The sequence below is a fragment of the Hemicordylus capensis genome, chromosome 11 (genome assembly GCF_027244095.1).
Source record: "Hemicordylus capensis ecotype Gifberg chromosome 11, rHemCap1.1.pri, whole genome shotgun sequence".
Lineage (NCBI taxonomy): Eukaryota > Metazoa > Chordata > Lepidosauria > Squamata > Cordylidae > Hemicordylus > Hemicordylus capensis.
In genome coordinates this window covers 22,339,794-22,359,084 of record NC_069667.1, presented here as the reverse complement: position 1 = coordinate 22,359,084, position 19,291 = coordinate 22,339,794, and the positions used below count along the sequence as shown (strand labels likewise).

At 48.8% G+C, this 19,291-nt stretch overlaps 1 protein-coding gene across 5 annotated transcripts in view; it reads right to left on the bottom strand.

Moving 5' to 3' along the window:
* MAMLD1 (mastermind like domain containing 1) overlaps window positions 1–19,291 on the bottom strand; it is a 309,533-nt gene that overhangs the window by 98,110 nt on the left and 192,132 nt on the right. Inside the window, exon 1 of one of the 5 annotated variants that reach the window (XM_053273719.1) lies at window positions 11,124–12,271. The exons of 3 other annotated variants lie outside the window; for them this stretch is intronic. In XM_053273719.1, the coding sequence (XP_053129694.1) occupies window positions 11,124–11,177 (54 nt within the window). In that variant the 5' untranslated portion in view covers window positions 11,178–12,271. Of the gene's footprint in view, window positions 1–11,123; window positions 12,272–19,291 lie in introns of those variants that run through there. One more of the 5 variants, XM_053273718.1, reaches the window with a different exon arrangement.

The following is a 19,291-nucleotide window of genomic DNA, read 5'->3' as shown; positions in this document are numbered from 1 at the left end:
TTGTTCTCATATCACAGGAAAGGCTGCCAAACTACAACAAGAATTAAAAACCCACAAGTACCTTGCTTCAAAACATGTCCTTTTAAAGACAGGGCTGTTGTTTCACGATGGCTTTGAAGCATCAGCTGCATATTGCGGAAAGCCTATGACAGTTTTCCAGAGCCCACCAGCCCAGCTCCCCACCCAAACTACCAGCAAGCAAAATGGGGGCACCTCACTTTTGGACTCAACATCCAAAACATTACAAGACAAACACAATCCACCCCAAACAAGCCCAACGGAAATACAAGCCATTCATGTCAATGGGGCCTGAGTAGGAAAACTCCTGATAGACTAGCCCTTGAGTATCTTTTAAAAACTGGGGGTTTTCTTTGTTTTCGGAAAGAAAGAAAAAGAACAGTTGGCTAGTGCTGCCTAGGTTACCCATCAATGGCACTGAAGCGGGTATATTATGAAGAGAGGGGTATGACAAGACTCGGATGCATTGTGCTGATCCACAGTAACCAACTCCTGTTCGTCCATCATTTATCTCTTTCACCGAGGACATATGGGTTTGTCTATTCACACTCTCAGCATTCTCTCTGCTCCAACAAACACCCTGCGTTTTCTGCTTGGATAAGGAGATTTTTTAGTTACATCCATTATGTGCATATCAACATTTATGGCACCGAGATAATTGCCCAAGAGCTCAGGGGGATAAAAGCTCCCTCTTTATAACATAACCCCCCCTCTAAAAAATCAATATTGATATAAAATAGTTTGACGCACAGCCTTGGATGCACAAATCCTTCAGCTTGAAACACTTTTTTTTTTAAAGTAGCAGGTCATACTGGAAAACTGGGTAGCAAAAGCTTGCTAATGAGTAATGATTGGCCACTGCACTCCCTATAGAAGGGAAAGAGAAGAAATCAGCAATATACAATATTAATCATTCCTTAAATAAGCGAGTGGCAAATCTGTCAGGTATACAGCAGAGGCTTTGGAAAGATGCCACCCTCTCATTTGAACAGATTTAATTCTCTCCGTTTGGAGACCAAACCAGTTAGTAATGAATCATAACTCACAAGCACCTTGCAGGGCACACTTTTGCCTTGCTGGCAATTCTCAAATGGCCAGGAGAGAGAGAACAATGAAGATGTCCTTTGAATTTAGAGCCATCCTGTGTCATTCTTCCATAGCTCCAAACAAGAGGATTTGCTTCAACCAAATACCTACTACTGCTGAGGCAGATGCCAATGGAAAATATCTGGTGACTATCTAGTGTTCACCTGGATGCACTCAAAAGGTAGATTTTGTTTCTATGTAGTATACGCCCACTGGGGTGTGTGTGTGTGCGCGCGCTCTCTCTCATACATACACACTCACACTGGGCTTACGAAGCTCATAACCTTAGACCAGGGTTCTTCATGGTAAAGCCTGGGGCAGTGGTGACCCCTTTCAACCCTAAATGCAGCTACCTGACTTGTTTATTGGGCCTGTGTGAAGCTTCGACCTAAGTGGAATGCCCTGCCCATTCCTCCTGGCACCATGCAGAGGCAGCCATGCCTACCATGCACTGCTGTGCTTTCCCTAGTGCTGGAGGGTTCCTTTAAGGGAATCAGAGCCCTCTTGAGCCCCTGGGCCATCCTGGAAGGTATGCAGAGTGCCGGGAAGGGGAAGTGTCGCCCTTCCTGGGCCTTTCTTCGGAAAGCTCTTGAGGAGAGGAGGGCTTTGTCTCTCTTAAAGGGCCCTCCCAGTACTGAGAAAAGGGCAGTCCTGTGTAGAGGTCTGCCACATGGGAAATAGCTTTCACCCTGAGGGCTTTTGCCAAAGTGGCTCCCACTTAAAAAACAGAGAAGATCACTGCCTTAGTCCTAGCATTATTAGACTTCCCAAGATGTCTTGCTTTCATACTTCCAGAGTTTTGTTTTAATTGGTCCAAGACAAGGTTTTAATTTCAGAATCTGCATTTGGCAGATTCCTCCAAGAGCATTATCAACCCATCCCAAGATTTGATTCTTCCCCAAATGTGCTTCCTTATTTTTAAAGGTTGTGTTTGCTTTCAGCAGCACCAAGAACAAAACCAACCAGCAGACAAACTCAGAACAAGGTCAGTACTTGCAGAGGTAGCATCTTCCATGTTGAACTCCACCCATATGTCCCCACATTCCTACCAAGTTCAGAAATTAGGCACAAAATTCTGTTTGGGTGCCTTTTCCTGAATACTGTAATGGGGTGTATGTTTGTGTGTACACACACACATATGACTGCAGACATCTGAACACCAGTGGGGGCAACCAGAGAAAGCAGAGCAAATACAAGACATTTTGGTGCCCGAGCCAGACAAATCAGAGTACCCTCTTCCCTGTAGTAGCTGAACATGGTACAATCTCCCAGTAAGGTCTTCTGCACAAAGCCACTAGATCCTGTTGGACTACTCCATGGGTCAATTCCATTTGTGCCTCACACTGTCCTCATCTTGATATCCCATATGTTGTGCAAGCAAAACACTGAGGTCATGCACCACGCAAGAAGTCACACAACTCTGCCCGATCAGCTGCGCGACCTTCTTGCACAGGAGGTTTGTTCACTGCACTAGCGCAGCGTCAGTCTGGATGTCAGCAGTTAAATACAGACACAAGAATAAAACAATAATCAAAACAATAGATAAAGCAGCAGGATAAAATCCAGCAGTCCTGGTTTGCATTTGAATGGGAGACTGCATGTGTGAGCACTGTAAGATATTCCCCTGAGGGGATGGGGCAACTCTGGGAAGAGCACCTGCCTAACTGCATGCAGAAGGTTCCGAGTTCCCTCCCTGGCAGCATCTCCAAGATAGGACTAAGAGAGACTCCTGCCTGCCACCTTGGAGAAGCCGCTGCCAGTCTGTGTAGACAATACTGAGCTAGATGGACCGATGGTCTGACTTGGTAGAAGGCAGCTTCCTATGTTCCTATGACTACATGCAAGATATTCGCCTTAGGTTTGGGGTCAAAGCTCAGTGGAAAGGACTCCCAGGCATCTCCAGGTAGGGCTGAGAGAGACTCCTGCTTGGAACCTTGGAGAGCCACTGCCAATCAGTGTAGACCAGGACTACAACTCCCATAATCTCCAGCCACAGTGAGGTTCAATAGCCAGGGGTTATGGGAGTTGTAGGCCAACATCTGCAGGAGGGCCAAAGTTGAGGTAGACAGACCAATGGTCTGGCTCAGCACAAGGCAGCTTCCCATGTACAAAACAAACACGAACCGAATAAAACAGCAACGTCTTTTCAGGTCTAAACGGGATGGAGGAATGGGAGGGGATCCAAGTGCCAGACAGGGGTTCCAGCCTATTGTGAAGAGCTTGTTTTTCTCCTCATACTTTACATTCTTAACATACTTCTTGGCTTTGTTTTAGCCAGCAAAGTATCTTAACAAGCAAGGGAACTCTGGATAAGTGAGGTCCAGCTGCCATTCTTGCCTTTGATACAATGGGCTGCTGCTTCCGATAGCTCATGACACAATGGTCCAGTTAGTCTCTAAGGTGCAGCACTGTCCCCGGCCCGCACCACTCTGCCCCCTTTCTGCTGCGACCAGCTAGGAAGGCTATTATTCTATGAGGAAAGTTCTCCTGCACTTTGCCCATACGATGCCAAAGAGGCATTCTCCTCAAAATGAAGTTCTTGTTTGGAAGGCAGTTTTGTTTTGTTTTAAAGTGGGGGAGGAAGAACACAAATTCTGCTCTGAGCAGCACATGGAACAGCCTTCCCCACACTGGAGAGAAGCTATTAACTTCACCTAGCAGAAAATGTACTGCTTTATATTTGTTTTTTCACTCCCGAGCAACAGACTACTTCCTGGTTGAGTTTAAGAGCTGTGTGACGTTCCTATATCAGCCCACACAACTGTGTCACCATCAACGTCAGTGGCAGGAAAACATGAAGAGTCGCCCTTTGCTAAGGCTTTCCTAACATGGAATTTCCTTGTCACTTTTTCTCCCCGATCCTTCCAACCAGAAGCATCTTTTCCTAAATGGTTCTTCCCCCCTCCCCACAACATATGGAGACGGGAAAAGCGACACTGCCAAAACTGCAAGGATTCTGGCTTCCTTTCTGCTCTCACCAGCCTCGCACTTTGCAAGCACAGATTTGTCTTACAAGCACCTCACAGCCATTCTTCTGCACAACCTAATGCTACGAAACACCTGTAACCAGCCCTTCCGTAAATCAAAAACCAAAGGCCTGCCCACACCAAGATGTATGCCACAGGTACCCAGACAAGCCTGTGCCCAACCGCCACCATACAGCCAAGCAAAACAGAAGACCATGACTTTTTCTTCCTGTTGAGAACACAGTCTGTAGTATGCAAACTATAGGGCACCAAGAGGATGGGGCGGTGGGGGGGGGGAGATGTTTCTTTAAGGGAAGAGCTGATTAGCTGCTCTTGCTGGCAATAAACAGCTGGTCAGTCTGGCAGGTTCAAGGCCATTTCAGCTCTCTCTCTTATGGAGGCACCATATGTTCCATCTCTCACATCAGCAGCTTTAGTTTCCAATAATCTTGCTCCAGAAGGGAAGCACAAAGAGGGGGAGAGGAGGAGGGAACAAGAGAGAGATGGGAGGGAGCTTGTGTTTTTGCACTTGACTTGCTATTTGCTTCCATGGTGTTTACTGGCACTTTATGGAGGATGCACATTGACATCCTTTCTAGCCTAGAGTGCCGAGGAAAGAGGGAGAAGTCACCAGTTAACAGGACCTTTGGGGATATCAAACACATGACAAACCCAACATGGTGCTGTGGACAGACTGTTGGGTTTGAAGATCCTTTGGTTTATCTGCGAGTTCATCTGCGTGACTTTGGGCCATCTACCTCCTCTTAGTCTCAGGCTGGTCTTGGAGAGGAAAACTGGTCTTGTGGTAGCAAGCATGGATTGTCACCTTTGCTAAGCAGGGTCTGCCCTAGTTTGTATTTGAATGGGAGACTACATGTGTGAGCACTGTGAGATATTCCCCTTAGGGGATGGGGCCACCTGCCTGCTTGCAGACAGAAGGTTCCAAGTTCCCTCCCTGGTGGCATCTCCAAGATAGGGCTGAGAGAGGCTCCTGCCTGCAACCTTGGAGAAGCCACTGCCAGCCTATGTAGACAATACTGAGCTAGATAGACCAATGGTCTGACTCAGTATATGGCAGCTTCCTATGTTCCTATGACTGTGCAATAAAAAAAAGATCAACCAATCAGAAGCCATATAGACTTTTAAAAGTGCCCCATTAAGTGATAGCCCACACTACCACAGGGCCATGTCAGGCTTTAAACACCTCATGCCCACTTATTCAGACTTCCAGTTAGCCCAGTGTCCATGTTTCAGAGAATGTTGTACTGGAAGGGTTTCATTTCTTCACAGCATTTCTTAAATTATGGGAAGATGATACACTATGTTATTGGAGTCATGATGTTGCACCACACCGTACATCAGCAAGGCTATCTGCCCCTCTGGCACATGGAAGGCCGCTTCCAATCGATCACCAGGACATTGCTGCTGCACAGCCCGCCTTTTACATTAACGAGTCACTATGTAGTCTTGGGGAGATTTCCATACCCCCGCAAGCTTCTCTGATATGGCTGGGTCTGGACGATGATGAGTTCCTGCACATGGCCAGGCCATCACACTGAGCGATTGAAAATGCCTTCCACGTGGTACCATATTATATGCAAGCTGGTCTGCTAACTTGACAAAGAGGAACTTTTTAACGTGGCAATGCTCTTTATTTAGCAGGGGGAGAGCAACTTTCCCTATCGACTCCCAGCACAGTACCTCCAGTGACTGTTGCTGCTGGTGTCTCTCTTATGTTTCTTTTTAGATTGTGAGACTTTTAGGGACAGGGATCCATCTTGTTTGTTATTTCTCTTTGTAAACCGCCTTGAGCCATATTTGGAAAGGTGGTATAGAAATCTAATAAATTAATAATGATGATGATGATGTCATCACATGAGAGTCTTGATCTGGCCAGGCCACCATTATCTGTGAAAAATGCTGCATTTGGTGAATCTTCTAACATGCCTCCGACGTCTGAAGAGAACATGAATCTCCACCCCACCGCTCAAGCTCAATGCACCTTTCAAACGTTTTCCCAAAGGAGCAACCTTGACTTGCACTGGAGCTTTCACTTACAGGACCTGCTACCAATCGAAGAGGAATCATCCCATTGTGAAATGTTTCCCCATCTCTAAAAGGGCTACATATTCGGTCAAAAGATGACACAAATTTTATGCAACCCTTTCCTTCACTGTTCTGGCCTCCTCTTGCAATATGCCATCAGCACTGGTGCCTCATCAAAAAGCACTGCCCACTAGGTATAAGGCCCATTATTGCAGTCATATGAACTGGACATGTAAATTTAAGAATAAGAGCTTCTCAGAATGGTCAAGTGTGGCCACTACCCAAGTTCCATCCCTTTCCTGTACCTGCAAGGAATCCCGGAATATACGCAGCCCTATGTTCCATCCTCTGATATGTGGGGTAACCTACTGTGAATGCCTCCTAAAAGTGTGCATGTCCAAACAATTGCAGTTCCATACTCAAAGACAGACAGACACCTTTCCCCTTCTCCTTAATTTAATTCCTGGATAGTGATCCTTGAGAGAGTCTGTCCATTTCCTTCAACCAGCAATACACTCATGCCAATCCCCTTAGAATTTACTGGTCAATTTCTCTCCCAAGCAAGGGACCTCCAAAACTGACATGCACTAGGAATTAACCAGGGATTACAGAGCTAAATATAGAAACACTCGTGAATTATATAATAGGCAAATAAGATATTTCTCTACAAATTGCTCTGTTTAACTCATTGCAAGTTGAGAAGGCCAGGTTTTCAGGCAAGAGCTGATCAAGCCATTTCAAACCCACATTCCCACACACATTTCTGGAGGTGAGGCAGCAGCAGAAGAGATCTCTTTGACAACTATTAGATGATGCAGAATTGGCTTCAAATCTCCTCCCCTTTCTTAGGATTCTACAGATACCAGAAACTCAGTTAAACATGTTGTGGTAAGAGTTCACAGTGTCATACTAGGAGTGAGGTGGCGTGGGTTCAAATGCCTACTCTCCAGTAAAGCTCACTGGGTGACTATGGTCAGAGTCTAACCTACCTCACAGGGTTGTGAGGAAGATAAAATGGTAGGATGGGAAGGGAACCATGTATGCAGTAGCAGCTCATCCTAATGCGCTGGGGACACCAAAAGAGGTGCAGCTGCCTCTACTTCCCAGCAGCAGCTGGGGTTGCTCCTCCCTCTCCCACCTGAGAACCTCACTACCTGAAGGCTGCCCATCAGGAATCTATCCATCCATCCATCCTTTATTACAGTCACAGACTAGTACCATTCATCAGGTACAGCTGTGCAGTTAAGGAAGGGGTAGGATAAAAATGAGATATTTAAGAGAACAGCTTCTTCACTATGAGCCCCATCACCCTTTGAGATCACCTGGAGAGGTCCATCTGCGGATGCTCGTCTGGTGGCCACTCAGGGACAGACCTTCTCAGTTGCCACCCCAAGACTTTGGAATGTGCTCCCTGCTGAAATAAGAGCCTCCTCATCTCTGACAGCTTTAAAGAAGTACTTACAAGACACATTTATTCACCCAAGCTTTTAACTAGAATTGCAGTTTAAGTTATTTTAATGCTTTAATTCTTGTTTTAAATTTGTTTTATGGTGTTGCAAACCACCCAGAGTTGCAAGTTTGGGGCAGTGCACAAATATAATAAAGAAATAGTTTGTAGAGGGCTGTTCCTTTGCTAGGGTAGTACTGGGGTAACAAGGGGACTGTGTAGAAGCAAGAAATGAGGGCATGTGTGGGCGAGACCTTCTGGTGGAAGCAGCAGCTGCTTCTGGTGGAAGCAGCAATCCTTAACAGGATTTGGTCAGAGGTTTCAGGGCAGATTCTGGAACATCAAGCGATGTAGCTAGCCTGCCCTCCACCATCATTAAGAACCTAGCAACTCCCCAAACAGCCAAAGAAGTAAGAGCAACCATCTTGGGAGCAACGATATGGGGTGGAAGCAACATCTCCCACTAATAACCCACCACGGGGCTTAATTTGAAGAGCAGCTCCCCATGGCTGGGGCCCATTTTTCACCTTAGAACTTTGTCCTGAAGGTGTGAAGCAGTGGCATCTGTATCTGTCCAAAGGCACTACTCCCGCAAAGGAACCCCATCTGAACCTGGAAGCCATGACTCCACCACCCCTTGTTACCCTTGCCCCTCCCTCCCGTAGCCTGCAAGCTCTTTGGGACAGAGACAGACGTGTCTCTGTTGCTGATGCCATCCTTTACAGCGCCATAGGTTTGGAGAGTTTCCAAGTAGGCATTTGGCTCCTCTCATTTTGGAAATCCAGTCACTGGGAAGGGAGAAAGGAAGAAGCGCCTAACCCAGTGTCACGGCATGTACTGAAAGCACCATGTACAGACTTGAGGAGCAAGCACATCACCCAGACACACAAGGGAAAGCAAGGCATTATCAGGCTGCTTATTAAGGTCTTCTTTTGCAGATCTCTTAGGCAGAAGACAGACCAAAAGAACAGGGGTGGGGGAAAGAGGATCCATCTCACTCGGTCTCATTAGCCAGGCCCTACCCTTCTTCCCACCCATTTGCAGGAGGGGAGACTCTTCTGGGCAGCATAAGAACACAAGAGCATTCCTGCTGGGTCAGGCCCAAGGCCTATCTAGCCCAGCATCCTGTTGAAAAGCCTCTTGCCTTAGTTTCTATTGGCAGAGGAAGAGGAGCAGGGTGGGAACAGCCCCCAGAGCCTCTGCAAACTGCAGAGGGGGGAAACTCAGCGCTCATCATGCGAGATGGCAACAGAGACTCCCCTATTAATCTCCTGTTACAGACGCCAGGCTCTTTTGCAGATGCTGCACCAGCTCTCCTCCCCTCCCTCTTCAGCCCGCTGGGGAGGAGAATCAGAAAGAGAGAAAGCAGCTTTAAAATTTATTATTCCAGGAAGAAGGAGAAGGACTCTTCAAAGAAAGAACAAGCCAGTTTCTTCCAGGGGGAGCTGCCACCCTCCCCCCCCAGCAGGAATACTATCACCCTGGTTACAGAGTCTCCCCTCTCCCCCACACCTCCTCCCCTTCCGTAAACCCATAACAAAAGCATGCTGTAGAGCCTGCCTGGGAAGAGAAGAGTGACTAGCAGCCAAAGGCCACCCAAACAAATCCCTAGCAGCTGGGGGGGGGTCTCAGTTGCAGGGGTGGCGAGTTAACTTAGAGGGGGCAATGGAGGAAGGAGAGCGATCCTAATAAATTAATCAGCCAAACAGAGCAGCAGCAGCAACAGCCTCCTCCTCTGGGTTAAAGGAGGAAGACAGCTGTAGAGGCCAGTCAACAACACACAGCTTGTTTACCCCGCAAAGTGGTGGCTCCTTCCACCTCGCCTCTTAATCACAGGGTGAGAAATCAAAATACTTTTTAGAAAGTGAGTCAGCATGGGTGGATTTTTATTTTTTTTAAAGAAGAGTGACAAGGAAGAACTCACCAGCAGGCAAGGAAGGCACTGCAAATATCTGAACTAATTTACAATGCTAGAAGCAAGCTTCCTGGTCGCCTGGAACTCTTCCTCAGGTTGGATATTTATAACAACCCCCCCTTCCCCTAAAGTTGCTTTGTTGAGCTGCTATTCACTGATATGGCTATACACCACAATTTATTAATATTTTGCATTATTAATATAACTCTGTGTACTTATATACCCTAATGTAAGCAAAAAAAAAAAGTTCAGGTCCCTGCCCCAAGCAGCTTCCACTCCGAATGTTGGCAATGGGGAAGGAAAGCCACCATGGCAAGGGAGAAATGAGATAGGCAATCCCTCCCTGCCTGCAACAAAGCTTCCTCCTGCTCCTCACTTTCTGAACAGCTCTTTTGACACTTTGCAGCTCTGCCTACATAGGACAAAACAAACTGACAGGCCAGACCAAGCCTTTCTAGGTGCCCACCGATCTGCAGGTCCCTTAGCATCACCCAACAGCAGACGCTTTTAAAGGGACATTCCCCCGCCCACCTCCGTTTTGTTCCTCCTTGTCGATTTGATCTAAGTTTAAAGAAAAGCCCCTCTCCGGCAAGGAGGCTGAAACAAGCCTTCCTGTACGGCTCTGTTTACACAGGGATACCACAACAGCTCCTAGGGCTGAGCGTATTGGCAGTTTTCTAATCCTATTAAGTCTTCTGTTCAGTCAGCATTTAATCTCGGATTTTTGGGTAAAGGGAAAAAAAAAATCCAGACAGCAGCGACTTCCTTTCCAGACTTGATTTCGAGACACATTTTTCATGTCGAAACGAGGGATCGTAATTTTAATAAACGGACACAGAAAGAGATGAAGCCGTCCATCACAATAAAAGTCTCGGTTTGCATCATTCAGCACCTCCGCGCCCTGCCAGGGGCAACTGCGGGGCGGGGGGAGAGAAGGTGCCTGCAGTTACGAGCAGCTTGTTCTAGCCAGGCGCCAGAGGAGGAAGGAGGAGGCAGCGGCGGCGCCGGCGGCGGCGGCGATGTGCAGGTCGAGCCCAAGGAAGAGCACTCTTCCAGGCTAAGACGCGAGCCAGCCTCGGATCGCGGCAGGCGAGCAGCCCGACGGGGACCCAGCGCGGCGTGCGCACAGCGCGCGTCGGCAGCTGCTTCCCAACCAGACAGCCAGCGGAGGGGGCTGCCCTTCGGTCCGCCGCCTCCCTCGAGCAGCCCTTCTCCTTCCCCGAGCACGCCAGCTTGCCCGACTGCCGTCTCCTTTCTCCCGCCGAGCCACGCGATCCCCTGCGGGCTCCGCCACCATTTGAGAGAGCGAGACACAAGCCCGGAGGCGGCGGCGGCGGCCGCGAGACGCTTGTTGGCCGCCCGGACCCGAGCCAGACCCCAGGCGGGCGGGAGCCGCCTCTCGGCAAGTCCCCAGCCAGCCCTACGCAGACGCCTCGAGTCTAGCACAATCTCCCCCTCCTCAGCAAGGAGGGGGCCGGCGGAGAGGAGGAGCAGGAGAAGCCGCCGGAGAAGCGCCCGAGCCCATCCCAGGAACTTCGACCCAAACCCGAGTCTCCCTCCAGAAAACTCTGCCAGGGCGGAGAGAAATTGCCGAGGAGAGCGACACTTTCTCTCTCGCCTCGCCTCGCCACCCCTCCCGGCTTACCGGAATATGCGGCTCCATGCGTGGTGCTTCTACCCGCGGGGAAACCAGAAGCATCTTGGACTGGCGACCCACCAGCTTTTTACATCCAGTTTGACGGTCCCGGACTAAACCCAGCCGCCCGCCGGAGGAAGAGGCCGGGGAGGACAAGAAGCCAGCCGGCGCCGCGCTCGCTGCCTCTCCTCCTACGTTCCCGACAAGTTCATCCTGGCGGTGCAGTTTGCGAGTGATTCACGCTCGTCTCGCTGCGCTCACTACAGTGGCCCCCCCGCCCCCGTTTCCTCGCCTGGGAAGGCGGAGTTTGCGGGCTTGGAGTTCCTGATAGGGCAGCTGGAGCTGCTGTGTCACTCGCGGGGAGGAGATACCACCCGCTCCCTCCCCGGCAGCCTCGCCGCAGAACTCCGGCCTTAAAGGGGCAGCCGCTGCGCCTTCCTGGCGGTCAGGGCTGGAGCTGGCGGCCCTCCGTGCTTCCCTTTTAACGCGCTGCAGGCTGGCGGCTGCCGCTGAGCCCCACGCAGGGCTCCCGCCTCCTCACTTCCAACTTGCCCGGCGGCTCCCAGAAATGTCGCAGGCGAAGTTTTCCCGAGCAGCTGATGGTCTCCACGCCAGGAAGAGCGTCAGCGCCGCCGCCGCCGCCGCCTGGTTTCAGCTGCTCGCTCCAGGCCCAGAGTGGGTGGCGGCGGCGGCAGCCCTCATTCTGTGGCCCAGAGAGCAAGCCGCCCGGCAGAACGCTCCTGAGCAGGCGAGGAAGAGTCGTCTCCCCCGAGGGGAGCCTAGGCCGGGCCGGGCATCGCTGGAGGAAGAGCTGCGGGCTGCCGGCCCTCTGCTCTCCTCCCCGGCCAAAAGGCAGACAAGGGCCAACTTCACTGGCCGCCCCCTCGCCTAGGTGAATCCAGGCTGCGAGGCAGGCAGGAGCGCTCACGGTGCACCGCGTCCTCCCTTGGCCTCCTGTGGTGCCTGGTGGTGGATATCGAGACGGGCAGCTGCCCAACACACGGGGTGTTTTTTATGGCTGCAGGACACGCTGGTCGCCCTCGGATTTCCGCGTGGTAGTCGGCTCGGCGGAGGAACAGCCTGGCTCCTCAGATGATCGCCTCTTGGGATCGGCCCAGCAGCTTTCCTCTGAATTGCAGGCTGGCGGCTGGGAGAGGGAAGAGAGGCGTGTCGGGCATCCACACACACCCGCAGCCTAAGTGCAACAAGTGTTAAGTGCTTGTTAGCATCTTTCCAATAGCCGCACTGTTCATCTGCATGAAGTGCCAGAGTCCCTTGCATCTCTTCCGTGGCTTTCCTGGAGCCAAGCCTCCACTGCTGATAAACGCAGACAACCATTCTTTCCCCAACCAGCACCGGTGTTTGTGTTTTGTAATAAGCTTGCGGGAAGACTCAAGTGATGCCAGGCTGTCTGGGCTGAAGGAATCCAGTGCATAAGGACAAGCGGTGGAAATCTATGTTGTCCAGAATGTGGAAGTCCAGATTGCCAATTCGCTGATCGTGAGACCCTGTCAGGCAAACTTATTTCTTCTTGATTTCCACCCCCTGGTGATTTGAGGACAGTGTTGGCTAGGCAAAGCAGTTGTCTGGATCCACTGAGCTGGGTGGTGGCGTGAAGGTCTGTGGGTCAAGACTGCTGGTGGACATCATGAACCGCATTGAATCACTCCTTGTGGAAGTTGTCACCATGCAGTGAGCTAATTGTGCATATCCTGCTTCAAAAAGGACAGCAGGGGTGCACAGGCAACAACACCAAGCAATGATGCCCCCCCCGCCCGCCCAGCAGTATGCCACTGGAGGGGCAGAATAAAATTTTTAAATAAAGGGAAACTGTTGTTCACCTTTTTTCCCCCTTGAGTAGTAAAGGTTTCTAGAGAAATCCTTATGTTCCTTTCCCCTTTCCCTTATGATCCATCCGCAGTCATTTCATACGCTGAAGTCATTGGGAGTGTCTAGGCTAGATCAATGGCAGGTTCAGGGTTAGGCAGTAGAGCTATAAAGAATATCAAATCCTTTGCATGTCCTCTTCAAAGGCAAACAATCCTATGGAAAGACTGAGTGGCTGATTTTCATGTCCTTTCTAAAGGAGATACTGTCATCCCCTCTTTTGCCACTAATAAGATTTTCCATTTTAAACAAGATGCTGCCTTTGAAGGGTAACATCATGTTTTAAGCACAGTGATGTTAGCAATAACAATGGACTGAAAAGATGTACTAATGGAGGGCTTTCTTCCAAGTTCCACCTATCCACATCTGGCTTCACTTTAGGTTCTCTCGTGCACGCCTGTCTCATAAGGCACCATACACATGTACGCTGGTTACAGGCTGACCGGATGCAGCTTTTATTTCCTATATGTATATAGTGCCCTTCTGCCAAAGCACTCAAGAAGGTTTACAGTTTAAAATAATTGGGGTTTTTTAAAACAAAAATTTAAATACAATAATGGCTGCTGATATTTGCCTGGTGTATACAATCATGGACATGCAAGGTTACTTAGAATTTGGCTATTAAATGACAGCTCATGGTTTATGAGATTTCCTATCTGATGCTTGCCATGATCAATACAATTCAAGAGATATCAACCAGGCTCAAGCATTCACATTTCAGATCTTTCAATCAAAGAGACATGATACAAAAGGAAAAAAGAATTGGGGGTGGGGGAGAGGGAAATAAGCAAATCAGGGGTGGAGCTACCACTGGGTGACCATGTGCAGAGAACACGGGCCACCCACTGGGGCCAGGGCCACACATCACCTGCCTCCACAGCTGCCTGCAAAAGAGCTGGCTCATATGGGGCCAGGGCTGAGAGAGCTGCCTACTCACCCAGCTCTGCCCTCACAGGTGAGCAAATGACATCACTGTCTGGGGCACACATGGGTGGTGACATCAGCCCAGGCTCAAGGGTGGAGGGAGAGGGGCCGGCGGGCAGCTACGGAAGCAGGTAGTGCATGACTCCCCCTGCAGGCAGGTGGGCAATTGTGGAGGCCAGCAAAAGTGGGAGCCGCCACCAAAAAAAATCTAGCCACAGGCCGCTGCCCACATCACTACGCTCTTGAAGCAAATGTACTGTAGTTAGCAACTCTTTCATACTGTTTGCATAATGAAGTTACATAACCACCAGGGAGACAGTTCTGGGAGGCAAAGAGCCCAAATGGCAGATGGCCCCAGCCAAGCCAATGGAGGGGACCTTGCTGCCTTGCCATCCCCTCGGATGCTGCCAGGTGGAGGCAGTTCTGGAAGAGGAGTAGCCAGGAGCAGCTGGTCCAAGTCAGGCTCATGGAGGGGGCCCCTCGGTCTCACCTCTCCCTCGGATGCTGCTATCCCTTTCTATGCAAGGGGTGCAGTTGCCTGCACATCAAACTAGTTCAGACTTTACAGATTCTACAAGGTGCTGCTACATGGTTCTAGAAGTGGTCCTCCTTCCAGAATGGGTTGGAAGTAGTTACCTCTGCATTCAGTCACCATGTGCTGTAGACTGCAGCCTCACCTATCCCTGCATGCCCAGGCTGCAAGCAGGGAATTGTGGTCCTATATGCTTTGGGCAAGGTGAACAAGAGGAAGCAGAGCGATGCTCAAATTATAGGGGAACAGGTAGAGGGGCCTCTAATGATATTCCTAAGCCTCACCCGGACTCCCTCCCCACTTTAGTCATATGCCCCCACCTTTTTAAAACAGTAGCCATAGGAACTGGTACCAGAGATAAGGAAGCCAGGCTCCCCTGTTATCTGAATACGAAGGAGAGTTTGTTTAGAATGGGCTTCGTTGGAGATGTATGGTGTTCAGGATATATTATTTATTGGAGGTGTGTGATGAGGAGAGGTGATCTTATGGTAGCAAGCATGGAACTCCCCCCTTTGCTAAGCAGGGGTTGCCTTGGCTTGCATTTGGATGGGAGACAACATGAGTGCTGGAAGATATTCCCCTTTGGGGATGGGGTCGTGGCTCAGTGGTAGAGCATCTGCTTTGCATGAAGAAGGTCCCAGGTTCACTCCCTGGTATCTCCAGGTAAGACTGGGAGAGACTCCTGGCTGTAATCTTGGAGAGCTGCTGCCAGTCAGTGCAGGCAATACTGAACCAGATGGACCAATGGTCTGACTCGGTATAAGGCAGCTTCCTATGTTCCTATGCATGGCTGATATAATAGATAATGAGCATAAGGAGGAAGCTTGTATCCCTCCTCACCTTTTTGTTACCCCATTGTTACACAGGTACAATCAAGGCAGGCTATAATTTACATCTGTTTAATTTAATCAAGATGCCAGCTTTGTTTTATGTTAAAATTAACACTGCACTTTTGCAGAATGTACAGTAATGGGAGATTATTTCCAAGGCTTGTAGGTGCAACATTTTCAAAATATGAGCCATTCCCAAGCATTGGCATCTGGAATAAGGGATGTTCCCTTCAAAAAGAAATGTGACATCTGGCAGACTGGCAATCCTAGCTACGTCATACCAAGAGGGTCGCTCCTAACACCACCACCCCCGCTAAGAAGAGCAGTCAGCAGAGTGTTAGCTGTTGCAGCTGCTGAATCCCCACTCTAATGATGTACACTGTGAAATATAATGCTCTCCCTGGAATCGTGGGCAAGGAACTTTGATGGGGCGGCTGCAAGTGCCTGAGCAAGAAGGCCCTCTTTCCCACACCACCGCCCTTGCCGCAGCTGCCTCCCATCCAAATTAGCACGGGTGTGTTCTTGTGCCACTTTCCCCCCATAAGAGAAGCTGAATTCTTGTGGGGATGCTCTTGAGATAGCCCTTATCTCCAGCTTGCAGGCACACAGAAGGGCTAGATGAGAACCAAGGAATGTTTCGTTGGCCCAAACCTTCCCCTTTGACTGGGGAAACAGGGCCTTTGTGGGCTCTCCCCACTGGCTATCCCTGACAGCTGACAGTATGAGCCTGGAAGTTCCTGATTCACATATTAACATATGAAGCTGCCTTTCAACTGAGTCAGATGTTGATCCATCTAGCTCAGTGTTTCCCAGCAGTGTGCCAGGGTAGCCTAGTGTGCTGCAGGACACCGTGTGCTGACTTACTCTGTTTCAGTTCCAAAGGCAGGGCGTTGAAAACCCCACGGCTGGAGCTGGCTCCCTTATATGCACCAGCAGGGAGGCACATCTTTCCCAGTGTTCTTCCCAGACTCAGCTCCAAAAGTGAGGAGTCTAAATCAGAGACGCTTTTACCCCTGGACTTTGGGGCCGAGCTCCAGGGCCTCCACACTTCCTGAGGCCCCCCAAATCCTCTTTCATCTGTCCTGGGTAGTGTGGCTGCTGTGCCATGCCACCAACCCACACTGCGCCAGGCGGCCAAGTGCGATTGTGACCTGTCTTGCGCAGGTGCTTTAGAGACAAGGGGGGGGGGAGTGGGGAAAGAAATATGTGGGGTGGGAATATGCGAAGTTGTATGTGGAAATGTTCCTACTGATGCATATTTGTATGAATATACCTGTTTCATATTCCTACGTTCTTGTGAGGTCAGTTGCTGTTTGTGCCCTCAAAAACCCATGTGTTAAACATACTGTGTGTGTCAGGGGTGTGTGTGTGTGTGTGTGTGTGTGTGTGTGTGTAGGGGGATGATGCTTAACTTGCAGCGGGTGCGGCGGGTAGGGAGCCTCCAAAGGCCTTTAGATCTAGGCTCCAAAATTACCTAGGTGCACCTCTGGTCGAAATGACATACATACCACGTGGTAGCTTTGCTGTCACTATTTTATTGGTTTTTTGCTGTCACAACACTATGTGTTGTGGGGGCAAACTTTTTTTCTTTTTAAAAGGAAGAGTGCCTCCAGATGAAAAAGACTGGAGAACAGTGGTGTAACACAGCATTGTCTATGCCACCAGGGCTGCTCAACTTTGGCCTTCCTGCAGATGTTGGCCTTCAATTCCCTTAATCCCTGGCTGTTGGCCACTGTGGCTGGGGAGTATGGGAGTTGTAGTTCAAAAACAGTAGGGGTGGGGGCTAAATTGAGCAGGCCTGGTCTAAGCTGACTAGCAATGGCTCTCCAAGGTTGGAGAGAGTCTTTTCCTGCCCTTTCTGGAGACACCGGGGTGGGTGGGGGTGGTCTGAACATTGGACCTTCTGCATACAAAGCAAGTGCCCTACCCTGAGTTACAGCGCCCCTCACAGAGGACCTCTCCCCGGTGAGGTGATCTCAGCCACAAACTCACTAGGTGGTTTTAAGCAAGTTGCTCTGCTCTTATCTCCAACCCGCCCCCCCATCCCACCACATTTTCAATATGGAGATGATAATATTGCCCTATCTTAGAAGGCTCTTACAAGGATCAATAACTCATGAGAAGTGCTTTGAATATTCTAAATTAACTGCTAGGAATTACCATCTTGAGAATCCCATGAGGAGCTGCCTCAAGAGGGATCACCAACTTGTTCTTTGTTTTTCATTCTAGGCAAGTGACACAGCTACAAGATTTAGATTTCAAAGGAAGAGTTCATTGTGTGTAACTCTGTAGATGTAATTGGGTAGATCTAACACAAGCTACTGATGACATAAATGCAGAAGCAGGATTGATCATAAAGACTGATCAGAAATGTGGTAATCTTAATGCCCAACATGGAGAAACTAGTAGGCAGCACAGTCTTTCAACAGTGAAATAAGTGTTTTTCAAAGGTTAGCTCAATAGCTTCAAATATACTGTACCCCTGTCAAGCTACTCCCTTAAAAGGGTTTGCTGGTTTTATCAAAACTTTTGTTTTGCCACTCTTAAAATTCCCTGGAGAAGCACCTCCAGAACCACTTTAGGCAAATCTGGCAAAACAACAACAACAAAACAAAAAACCAGGCTAGGAGCCCTTCTAATAAATTGGGCTGGTCTTATCACACCCTTTTCTGCTTCCCTCAGAATCCATCCAATGTTTTGCCTGAGGAATCTGAGGGATCCTCACATTCACTTTGAATTTTACTTAAATCTAAATTTTACTGGCAACTCTTGTGTGGATGTATCTGATTATTTTAATTTGTCATGATGCGACAAATAAAATATGGACTCACAACAGTTTACAGAGTCATTAGACATCTGCCAAACTTCAGAATTATTTTTGGTTATTAAAACAAAATATAATTAAGGTACTCACAACCTTTTAGAGAACTCAGAACAAGCCAGAACTATTTCATAGAGCATCTCCAGTTTTCCACAAGTTTATTGACTTCTCCATACTCCCAAATGCTCTCGATTTTTGTTCCTCCCTAAAATAGTCTTTGAAGATAGAAACCATTTCTAATCCCATCAGCACAACAAAAGTCATGATTTCCTGTAGCTGATACAAGAGAGACTGTGAAAAACATTATTATTTGTGCTCAAACAGTGGGATGTAATCACCTTTTAAAGGGATTTGTTATTTTCAATGTACACAGCTGAAAATGCACAAGATGAGAACCATTTACTGTTTGTGAACAAGTTCAACATGGAATCCAATTGCAGGCAAGCAGGTGGTAGATCGTTTCCATTCTTGAGTCTTGCACATGATTGGACTGCAACTGGTTCCCCAGTGCTGGCTGTGGACACAGATAGAAGTGGCCCCACCATCATGCAAGACGAGGAAGCCGCCTCAGGCAGGGGGAAGACCTTGGCTGCTATTAAGAGCAAAGAGTGGCAGATACAGGAATACATTCCTAATGACTTCAACTCCCATAATCCCCAGCCACATATTCATAAGCAGAATCATAATGGCCCTTGTGGCTGAGGATTGTGGGAGCATGTGGAGTTCCAAGTCTGAGAAGTGCTGATTTAAGGTAAATATTTTGCAAGTAACCTTGTTTATTAGGTATTATTTTGCTTTATGTATTTTAGGAGTAGAAGCAGAAATCAGGACAGAGAAAAACATGAAGGGTTCCTCTCTCCATGACTTTGAAAACTGATGGATTACTGGGTTTTCTCTACCGTTAGCAACACATATTTCCATGGGTAGCATTCCTTTCCTCTTCCACTTCTGGAATAGCCAGTAGTACTTTATACTTCCTACAAGATAGTAAGTATAAAGTATACATTGTAGGAATTTATACCATTCCTACAATGGGATACAGCTTCCCATTTTGATGTATGGATAATCAAGACTGAGATTTTGGCCAAGTCTGCACTACTGAATGTCCCTGTTTAAATGGAATTCTGGGAGTGAGGGGTGGGGTATGGGCTGTGTCTGCAGGTGCTTCTGCCATATGGCCTTC